The 11,600-nt window shown below is 27.0% G+C and overlaps 2 protein-coding genes across 3 annotated transcripts; one reads left to right on the top strand and one right to left on the bottom strand.

The window, feature by feature from the left end:
- Nucleotides 1–1,982: 1,982 nt before the first annotated feature.
- Nucleotides 1,983–4,071, top strand: LOC137821800 (HMG1/2-like protein). Of its 2 annotated transcripts, none has more exons than XM_068626556.1 (8): nucleotides 1,983–2,291; nucleotides 2,399–2,453; nucleotides 2,665–2,781; nucleotides 3,102–3,159; nucleotides 3,244–3,288; nucleotides 3,371–3,451; nucleotides 3,564–3,656; nucleotides 3,746–4,071. In XM_068626556.1, exons 2-8 carry the CDS (start codon nucleotides 2,407–2,409, stop codon nucleotides 3,761–3,763), a joined length of 459 nt encoding a protein of 152 aa, XP_068482657.1. In that variant the 5' UTR covers nucleotides 1,983–2,291; nucleotides 2,399–2,406; the 3' UTR covers nucleotides 3,764–4,071. The 2 variants fall into 2 exon arrangements, with proteins under 2 accessions (XP_068482657.1, XP_068482658.1); XM_068626557.1 differs by having other exon boundaries at nucleotides 2,089–2,209.
- Nucleotides 4,072–8,252: 4,181 nt separating this feature from the next.
- LOC137821801 (putative 12-oxophytodienoate reductase 11) lies at nucleotides 8,253–10,388 on the bottom strand. Its single transcript, XM_068626558.1, has 5 exons — nucleotides 10,235–10,388; nucleotides 9,991–10,131; nucleotides 9,647–9,777; nucleotides 9,327–9,482; nucleotides 8,253–9,087 (listed from the first exon to the last, which is right to left on the bottom strand). The coding sequence occupies exons 1-5, from the start codon at nucleotides 10,339–10,341 to the stop codon at nucleotides 8,495–8,497; spliced, it is 1,128 nt and encodes a 375-aa protein (XP_068482659.1). The 5' UTR covers nucleotides 10,342–10,388; the 3' UTR covers nucleotides 8,253–8,494.
- Nucleotides 10,389–11,600: the final 1,212 nt, after the last annotated feature.

The raw sequence follows: 11,600 nt of genomic DNA on the forward strand, positions 1-11,600 counted from the left end.
AAATTTGTTCCACCAAAGTACCATTACTTTCATAAAAAACTTGGAAAAGGAAAGACTATAAATGATAATGTTAAAGTACATATTTGCATGCGAGTAAAAACTGAATAATGTTCAAATGGAAGGACAATAAATTTCACGTATGACCAAAAGAATGGAACTTGTACGTGTCATCTTATATTAAATAAGAGAGAAATATTTTGTTTATTAAATCAAGATGTATTCTTTACACATAAAACAATAAAATAACTAATTATACATGATTTTAATACTCTAAACTTACTACTGAATATACCTTATGGGATGACCAAGGAATATACTATAATGTCTAATATTAATAAGACTTTGAAGCAGTCAAAGTTACTTACAGGCACCCCTCCCCAATTGAATAATCTGTTCCTCCAATGCTAGAATGAAATAAAGTAGTTTGTGAAGAAAAAACAATTAAGATGCATTAGTAAAAGCAATAAATTACTATATAGAAATATTTTTAAAGTGCAGTATTAGTAAAAAAATAAATAATATAATTTAAAAAATTAGATTATATTTAGTATAATGGAAAACTAAAAAATATTGTTTTAACGAGATAAAATGTTAAATCTAGATAAAAGGGTGTGATTTTAGTTATTTATAGTTTCGTAGACCAAAATAAGTGCTTAAAAACTTAAGTTTTAAAGGATTTACACGTGATAACTTATATATACATGTTGTTGTCTTCCTTTTTTTTTTTTTCTATAACATAATATTTGATCATATATAACTTTAATTTCATCCTGATCAAGATTGGGTTATGGAATATTGTTATAAAGTTAGTCAACTTTAATGATTAGTTGGTAAATATCTTTGTCAAATTTATTCATGGAATAAACACTGACTACATACTTAGTAAATTTGGTATATATAATTTATATAGTGAAAGTTTGGAAATGTATTAAAATCAAAATAATATATTTAAGTGTAATTAATTTATATAATAAAATCACAACCATATTCTATCTTTACTTCAACCTTTTCCCTCTTTTTATTTTAACAATTTTGTAATCATGACCACCGTAATAATGATTCACAATTGGTTTATATATGAAAATGGTTTCTTATAAAAAAAATGTAAAAAAAGGTGTAAAGAAAGAAACTATTTTTTAATTCAAAATTTAGTAATCAATTTTATAATTATATTCTCAATATGAATATTTTAATCGATATTATTATTTAAAATTAATTTAATTAATTTATTATTATGCTTTTAAAATTTTCTTATAATTAATATGTTTTTTAACACATAAGTAACAACAATCCTATAATTAATGTTGAGCAAACATCCATTCACAAAATTTCGCAATGAAATATTTTACTATCATATTCATTTGATTTAAGAAAATTAAGTAAATATAAATTATTTTTTAATGAAATAAAGAAAGTTAAATTTAACAAATTAAGTTAAAATGGAGACAGACTAAATAATTTAACCTAATTATTTTATACTAATGTTTCCTCTTTTACTCATTTTTTAGATGACTATTTTTTACGATGATAGAAATGTAACATACATATATAAATAATTTTAGATGAGTCAAAATTGAAAACACAAAAAATGGAATGCAAATAATGATTGAAAATGGAAGTTATTTTATTTTATAGGTAAGATTTGGTATGAAAATGTTTAAAGGTATGCTCTATTTGTTGCCTTAGAATAAGAAAGAGTGAGAAATCATATAACAATTATACATTAATATTAATTTTAAAAAATTAATTAATTTTTTAAATAATTCATGTGAAATGAGAAAAGGGTAGATAGTGGAACTGTTTTGATAAAATTAGTTTTTTTTTTAATATAATGTATGAGTTATGGAAAGTGGGTGTGTTTTTGTTTGGTGGATGAAGGAAGAAGGAATGGGCTTGAAAGAAGGCAATAAAACTAGAAATGGGTTTGATAGAGTGGCCCAAATCACAGTCGGAAAATAGAAGTAAAAGCAATGAAGAAGATCGGCGATTGCAGAAGAAAGCACAGAGAAAACACAAAAGGGTAACGGAGGCATAAGCTTAGGAATAACGCACCCAACACAAAATAAAGACACGGATCAATGACCTGGCAAATAAATTTAAATTCCCGCCTAAACCCCTGACCCCTTTGATTTCATTTCATTTGCAATTGAATTTCAATTTCTGAATGAGCTTAATATCTCCCCGCATTTGTGCCTAGCCTTATGTCATAGTATAACATATCGTTCCCTTATCTTTCTCTCTCTTCTTCTCTCCACCCAAACCCTAACTCCCAACCCTATTCCCCTCTCTCCGTATGTAATCCCTTCAATTTTTCTCTATTTTTCATCAATTTTTCATCGTTTTCATCGATCTTCTGTGATTTCCACCGAATAAAACTAATCTCCTCGTGTTACTGCAGCATCCGTCATGAAAGGAGGCAAGTCAAAAACCGAATCTAAGAGAGCCGATGCCAAGTAAGTTTCCTGTGCTTTTTTTTGTCCTTCCTTCATTTGTTTATTTCGCGCACGATTCAAGGTTTCCTGCAGTGAAATATACGAGAAAGTTGTATTTTCGACTTTCTGGATCTCAGATCTGAGATCTCTGTTATGTATCGTGTTTAATATATCAGATTTGGTCGTTCTATTATTTGATTTTGGATTCCATTGAATTTGCTTTGAATTTCAGACTTGCTGTGAACAAGAAGGGTGCAGCCACCAAGTCCAGGAAACCAGCAGGGAAGGGGAAGGCTGCGAAAGACCCTAACAAGCCAAAGAGGCCTCCCAGTGCTTTCTTTGTTTTCATGTAATTGTTATGTATTTTTGTTTTGTTCTTTATAATTCGTTTGATTTTCCATGCCGTAGGTTATCTCTTTGCTGCATATTGTTGGCGTTTAAACTTTTATAGTTGTCCAATGAAAATTTCCCTGTTTTCCTCCATTTGATGATTTTGCTTGTTTTCTCTATTTTTTTATTGTTAAATATAAATTTGGCCTAAATATGTAAATTATCTTAGATCCTGGTTACGCGGCTTGCTTGAATGCTTGATATATTTTTTTGTTGGAATGATGTTGTTGTATACATGGTTTGTGATTATTTTCTTATAATATCTTTATATTATTAAAGGGAGGAATTTAGGAAACAATTCAACAAGGAACATCCTGACAACAAAGCCGTTTCGGCCGTAAGTGATATGTGTTGTTATAATTTTGTAATTTTGTAGTATAAAACTCTCTTTCAGTTATCTTACTTTCATTGAACATTTCAGGTTGGAAAGGCTGCTGGAGCAAAATGGAAAACAATGTCTGATGCTGTATGTACTTGACTATTTATTGACCATGCATGATAAACTGATTTGTTCGAACATACTATTGAAATAATGGGTAATTGTTTAGGATAAAGCACCATTTGTGGTAAAGTCTGAGAAACGAAAGGTGGAGTATGAGAAAAGCATGAGAGCCTATAACAAGAAGCAGGTTGGTGCAAATTTGGTGATGTTTTATATTATAGCAAGACAGAAATGATGGTTTGGTTTATTTTATGTACTCTTAATTGTTCTCATATGGTTATGTTGTTGGTTGTTGTCAGGCGGAAGGTCCTACTGCTGGAGATGAAGAAGAATCTGAGAAGTCAGTATCTGAGGTGAATGATGAGGATGATGATGAGGAGGGCAGTGGCGAGGTTTCTTTTTATTCTTTTTTGCGTCATTGCCTTGTGGTTTGTGGTAATTATTTGCATGATATTTACTTGGTATTGTTTATTTCATGCAGGAGGAGGATGATGATTAGAGAGTGGACTGATAACAATTTATGTAGGTTTTGATGATTTGGATCATCTTTTGTAGGTGGTCTGGTCATTTCCTGATGATAAACAAACATGTTTCTTTCTTCCAGAAAAATATTTCTCTGCTCCCTCCGTAAAATTGTTTTGTCTGTCCAAAACGTGAATAGTTGAAAGATGGGAGATCTTTATTTGTACTTCTAAATCCAACTGCTTAGTTAAGGGGTGCTTATCTTTTGTAGAGCTTTTAGTTTGATTTAGTTCTCTTGTTGAAATCTGGTTAAGTTTGTATGAATATAATTGGCTTATCTTCCCATTTCTGCTGTATATATACATATGCTATGATGCGTCACACTTCATTCATGTTGCTGTGCTGTATGTTTTGTTTTTTTTTTTTGTGATTTTAATGTTTTGGGTGTTGTGTTCTGCACCTGATGTATGTGTTTTTTCAATTTAATGTTGCATTGTATCAACATTCATACGTGTTTTTCTATTTGAAGTTGAATTATCTCAACATTTATTTTGAACTAATGTTTGGCGATATTAAAACGTAGTTTTAAAACGATAAAAGTTGCTGCTTTAAAATGTAATTGATTAGTGTTGCTTTAAAACGATAAAAGTTGCTGCTTTAAAATGTAATTGATTAGTGTTGCTTTAAAACGTAATTTTAATAAAACTTTATCGAAATTTTATAATGGTGAGGTATATCCTTCATCGTGTAATCAGTTTACATGTGTATTTTTGTTGTTGTTGGATCATTTGACGAATTTTGACTGATGATGATGGTTGATTGTATAGTGTTTGTTGGTACTTTTCCAGTCATGTAATGCATAAAAGCATGATCTCACAGATTAACTGTTTCTATTTTATATACAAAAGTTGTTTGTAGTTTTTCTTTCTTGTAAAAGTATATTTTGAATATTTTTCCGTTGGAATTGTTCTATACTTGTACTATAATTATTTCATATACTTAAATTTGATCCATTTATAATCCCTATAGAAGACAATTTAATATACTTTTGATGTATATTAATATTTATAAAAAATATCTTAAGTAATTATTTTTTAAGAACATATTTTTATAAAAGAAATTAGATATTAGTCTTCTGTTTGTTATCTATATTATAATCTAGGTCGTATTATTTGGTTAGGGTTTTTTTGTAATTTTAGCAAATGTTTAAATGTATAGACATGAATATGTAATGGTAGTTGGGTATTAAATGTATTCGCATAAATATGTAATGGCAGTTGGATATTAAATATATAGTCATTAATTTGTAAATCTGACTATTGGATATTTAAGTATACAATCATACATACGCAATATTTAGTTATAAATTTTCAAATTGACCATGAAATTATTAAGAATGCAATTAAATTAATTTAATGAGTTGAACTATATGTGTTTGTATTTGAAGTAGTTTTTGAATATTTGAAGTAGTTTTTGATTTATTTTTGTGTATAGAATGAACATTTTAGTAATTTAGCATATTTTAATATTGTATTATATTAGTGCAAATTGTTCTGTTCCTTTTAAAACTCATACCATAAGATTTGTGTTTGGATTGGTTGTGAATTTTGTTAAATTATTTGTGTTATAATATTCTTTTTTATCTTGTTTAAATATATATATATATATATATATATAAATAAAAATATATATTTTAAAAATTGAAAATATATATTGTGTGTTGTTTTAGTGTGATTAAAATGATTTTTTTGAATAAATTTCTGATATTTCAATTTTCTTTTGTATATGATATTTTGATTTAGTTATATCATTTGTTGGTTTTTCATATATTTGTCAATATAAGGTTATAATGTAATTATATTATAACATTTTTTATAATTATTATTTTTATATATAAAGGGATTTCCTTTTAACTGTTTTTTTTTTTATAAATTTTATCCTCATATTAATATTTATTTTATTATTTTATCATTCTTCTGAGTAGTTACTAAATATATTATGATTTTTATAAAATTATATTTTGAAAACTATTCTTTTTTCTTTTTAAAACTAATATTTTAAAAAAATTAATATCTGTTGAGTTTTCTTTTTTTTTTTTACATGTTTTTTATTATTTTATTTAATTATTATTTTGTAACTACTTGAATTTGAAATGGTAAAATTAAAAAATATTACTTAAATTGAAAATTGAGAAAAAAAAACTAATTGAAACATCAGAAATATATAAAAAATTCTTTCTTTAAATGTTTTTAAGTATATACAATTTTATTCCTATAGGTAAATATCAATAAATTTGTTTAGAAGATCGAAAAAGAGATATTTAAAAGAATAAAGAGTAGGAGGAAGAAAGGATGATGGTTTGTTTTGATGAGAATAGAAGAGGTAAATGAGGGTGTAAAACACAGGAAAATTTCCTGTTTATAAACACAGAAAAAAAAAAAAACGAAAATCAGTGTCGTATTTCGCTCTTTGCTTTCGTACACCTCGTCTTCCACGGCACACTCATTTTGTTCCACAAATTCTTCACCCAATGCAGCATCGACGCAACTCTTTGCTTCTAAACGTGAGTCTCTCACCTCTAATTTTGTTACTTCTTTCTTTTGCTTAGGCACAAGTTGCTTTAGGTTGTTAAGGTTCTTCGCAATACACCTTCTTTTGTTGTCAATTTTTAATTTTAATTATTATTCGTTGCATGAAATTAAACTGATCAATCGCAATTCGGCTGTTGCTTGGATTTGAGAATTAGCTCTTGGCTTTCTGAATTAATTTCCTTAGCAATGCAATTGGGTTCAGTTTGCGTTTAAGTATTGGTGGATGTTGAGAAAGAAAGGACATAGGGAAGAAAAGGGATTAACATGCTCTTAAGGATAAGAAAAAATAATCATATTTTATTATATTTATTTTTTATGTAATATTTTTCATAATTAATAATAATTGGGATGAATTTTTTATTATTATTTAATGATATCATGTTTATTATTTAAAAATAAAAATGTAGAGGTTATAAGGTTTTTACATGCATCTGCTGTTGTAATTATTATACTGAAAACTATTTTTATTTCTTTTATTCAGATGCTTAAAATTGACTGGTTATATAATTGAAAAACGATCAAAAATTGAAAACTGACCCATTCTAACTTGTTACTTTAGATTTTGATTTGAGTAAGTAATGATTTATTATTATGTTTTCATTTAATAATATTTGTGTAGAGTTAATCCACAAGTAATAAGAACCTAAAAGTATTGTTTAATTGTTTGATGATAAAAGAATGAAGATATGAGAACGTGTATTTTGTTACTGTGAATGAAAAATATAACCAAGATTATGAAACAAAATATTAATGATAGTCAGATATGAGAGTGAAACTTGTTTACTATGGTTATCAATTTGTTTTTATTAAAATTAGATACTAAAGGAGCATTATAATTTTTAATAATAAAATTATATAATTGATTTATAAATGAGTGAAAATTATAAATAATTAATTATATTAAAATAGTTTAAGACAGTTTTTTTATTTCAATAATATTTTATTATAACATGTTTAACATTTTTTTCTCATAAATCACTTTGATTTCTTTTGTAAAAATATTTAGTCTGTGTAATTTAAAGTTTATATTAAATTTAAAAATATAATCTTTTGTAAATAATAGTCTTTTTTGTTGTTGAGCCAATTTATTAAAGTAAAAATATAATCAAATTTTTAATTTTATTTGGTATTGAATTCTTCTATATCTTGGATGCAAAATCAGTACTATTATCTTTTAATTTTAACAATTATATAGTTTTATACTTATTAAAACTATTGGTGAAGTTTATTTGATGTTTTAATTTATATGTTTTTTAAAACTTTATTTTATTTTTTACTAGCATATATTTAATAGTAAAATATTGAATACACACAAAATTAATTTCAAAGTGTGTGAGTTTATATTCAGTGTTATGATATTGGACTTTTGCCCATATGATGCATTTTCAACTTTTACTAGATTAGCTTGAAAAACTTTTTACTCAGTGCATATCATTTCACCAAGTATATCTTTATTTTTTAAAACTCACTAAACATTTTGAAATTGGGTTTCCAAATTTTGTAATCACATACACAATGTTATTTTCTTATTTAGTTTATTTTCTCATATTTGACATTTGTTTATATTTTTTTTTATTTTGGATTTTTTATTATGTCATTTCTCTGTTTTTTATTATCTCAAAATTGCATTATTTATTATTTTTATCATCATTGAATAGTTTTACATAAATTAAATTAATTTCATTAATCTTTTTTTGAAAATGTAATTTTTTATTGTACAAGATACTGTTTTGAAACAATCAAATTCAAGAAAGTTTATTTTAACAGTGTTTTTCTACTTTTAATTTTTTTTATTTCTTCCCTATATTTTTTAATATAAACAAACTCAGGGAGATGTTCTTATGTATAAAGTTTTTCATCATTTCACAGGTGAACAACAAAAAATCACTAGTGAAGACAACTGAAAAAGAAACAAGTTCTTTAACTTCTGTCATATACAAAGAAATGTCTTTCTTATATACCTCTACCTTATTGTAGAGGAGAATAATGACTGTATATAATCATATCTCACTGCTGCTTAAACATTCATACTACTTAATCATATTTGCTTTACTTATAATATGTTCTATGAAAGAAACATTTCATAACTAGTTGAATGAAATTGGTGTATGCATTTGCTAAGAACATAGTTCTTTATTGCAATGTAGGCACATATAGTTGAAATTTCATAGGTTCTTTCAGTCATTATTTTCAAGAAATGGATAATCTGTGTATCCAACAACAGGATCACTGGTGTAAAAAGTTCTTCTATCAGGCTTGTTCAATTCAGCATCCATTTCAAATCTCCTTGGTAGATCTGGATTAGCCAAAAACAAGCGTCCATAAGCCACCAAATCTGCACCATCATCGGCAACCACTTTGTTTCCACCACTCTTATTGTACCCCCCTGCAACAATAAAGGTTCCACCAAAAGCCTTTCTGATAGGCAACAAGGACATATTGGTCTCACACTTTTCAAACATTGTAATCATCCTGGGTTCAATGACATGACAATAAAGAATGTCCAATTTGCTTAAGGATTGTGCCATATAAATGCCCAATGCTTGAGGGTCAGAGTCTTTGCAATCACAATAGTTAGCAAAAGGAGACAGTCTAACACCAACTTTCTCTGATCCAATCTCATCAACTATTGCCTTCACAACCATGAGTGGAAATCGACAACGATTCTCTAAGCTACCTCCATATTCATCATCTCTGTCGTTCACATGGTCTTTAAGGAACTGCTCAATTAAGTATCCATTGGCTCCATGTATCTCCACACCATCAATGCCTGAATAAATTACCAGTTGAATCACACATATATTGACTTTGTCACATTATCTTCTTCATTAACATGAAGTTTTTAGTAACACAATTTTTTATTAAATATGATTGAGTATAAATATATCACTTAAGCACTTTAGCATATCACATGCATGCAAGTATGTAGGTAACATTTTGTAGAGTCAAATCACATTTTGAATGAGGAACTAGAAGAAGAAGAGGAATCTGTTGAGCAAAAGTTACTACCAGCTTCTATAGCATTTTTTGCTGCCATTCTGAAGTCATTGACAATCATAGGTATTTCATCTGTTCTGAGAGGACGTGGAGGGGGGTATTTAGTGCTGCTACCTTCAATTGCCTTGTTTGTACTTGAAATTGGAGGTTCTCCATTTGGCTGATACACTGTTCAATATATATTATCAATGTTTACCGCATCATTCGTGCAAAACTTCAAAATAATTAATGAAGGTTGAAATTTAAATGAAAGTTCAGAGACACCATCATATGCACTATAGTACTGTCATATAGAGTTTCTAGTGAAGGGGAATAAATACAAATATGAATACCATAGTTGGAGACTCTTCCAGCATGCCAAAGTTGGCAAAAGAATATACCCCCTTTCTGGTGAACAGCTCTCACAATTGGTTTCCATGCTTCCACTTGTTCTCTTGTCCAAATGCCTGGTGTATTTGGGTATCTTTAACAAGGAAAAAAGATGCAACAAATGAATTAATCAAATTTCTGGGTACCAAAGCTTTTTGTGGTTGACCAGTTTTGAAAAACATGTTAGTTTATGTTTCTTCCTTTTTGCCAATGTGTCTAGTTTCTGAAATTCCTAGGAATCATACATTGAGGTTATTCACTTGAGAAAAATACAGAAAAAAATGAAAAGAATGGAAGATAAGACTACCCTTGTGCAGTTTCTGACACCCCTGAGGCTTCTCCAATCAAAAGTCCACCCTTTGTTGTTCGTTGAGAATAATAGAGAGCAGCATGAGGCTGAGCCACGAAGTTGTAAGATCTTGTTCTTGTTAATGGTGCCAGAACAATCCTACAGCATGGAACACATATTAACCATTTCTCTATACACTGAGTTAGAATTTGGTTTGAGGAACCAATATGTGGTGATCAAGGTAATAGCCATGTCAATTTACCTGTGAGATAGATTGAATTTTCCCATCTTGAAAGGGGTGAGAAGGGGTATCACTTCCCTTCCATTAACCACCTTCTCCTTCTCTTCCATTGTCTCCTTGTTCATCATCCTTTTCCCACCTTGCTAATTCAGAATCTGTGATGGAATATGTGGACTCTTGCTCTTCATTCTTATAGTAAATCAAAATAGTTGTCTTTTTAACTTTTTTTTTATCTTTTTTCTGAAAGTCATAATAAATCCAAACGAATTTATGTGGACTGTTAACTACTATATATTTTGCCTTGAGTTAATCAATTTGCATTTATTATTATATCTTTTTTTTATTAGAAATATATTTGTTTTTAATACTATTAATTGTTTTTCACAGGATTTAAGAGAATGAATTCTTTATTACTATTTACACTTTTATTTTTCCAACTAACATTTTATTTTTATTTTTCTATCTAGTGTCATTTAGAAAGTAAAAATAAATAAATTAATAAATTAAATAAAAAATATAGTTTTTTTTTAATTTTTTATTTACTTTTAAAATCGTGCTAGACAGAGAAATAAAAACAAAAAGATGTTAGATATGAAAGTAAAAAACAAATGGTGATAGATGAGAAAATAAAAGTATAAATAGTGCTAGACGAGGAATTGAATCATTTAAGGTATTTTATTTCTTTTTCAATAAATTTATTATGTGTAATAATGTATTGACAACCCATATTTTTTATACAACTACATTACAATTCTTAATATTATTATTTTAATATTTTTTTATATCATTTAATTTTAAATTTACCCTTTATCATATATATTTATTTCTAAATTCATTACATCAAGACTTGTATACAACTCAATGGGTAGTCAAAGTATCATTTTTCTTTTGTTATTTCATATAAAAATTGAAATTTTAGATATTATTAAATACTATTTAATATTATTAATGTTAATAAAAATTATTAATGTTATTAAATATTATTAATGTTATTAAATATTCTTAATATTATTAAATATTATCCATATTATTAATATTAATAATATAATACTAATTATATTAATTTTATAATATTAATAATATGTATACTTATTAGTTATGATTAAATATTATTTATGAATATTAATTATGATTTTGTAATTATTGATATTATAATAATATTTTTAATATTAAGTATATAATTATTATGATAATAGTTGGTAGGTAGTAGAGATCCGTAGGTAAAAATTGGTAGGTAATAAGATTCGTTAGTAATAGTTAGTAGGTAATGTTGAATTTACCTACAAATTCATAATCTGTAAGTAATATCCACATTCCGTAGGTAGTGCTGAATTTACCTATGAATTCAGATCCATGGATAAAAATTCATAGATAATACTATTTTTTT

Source organism: Phaseolus vulgaris, chromosome 9 (genome assembly GCF_000499845.2).
Source record: "Phaseolus vulgaris cultivar G19833 chromosome 9, P. vulgaris v2.0, whole genome shotgun sequence".
Classification (NCBI taxonomy): Eukaryota; Viridiplantae; Streptophyta; class Magnoliopsida; order Fabales; family Fabaceae; genus Phaseolus; species Phaseolus vulgaris.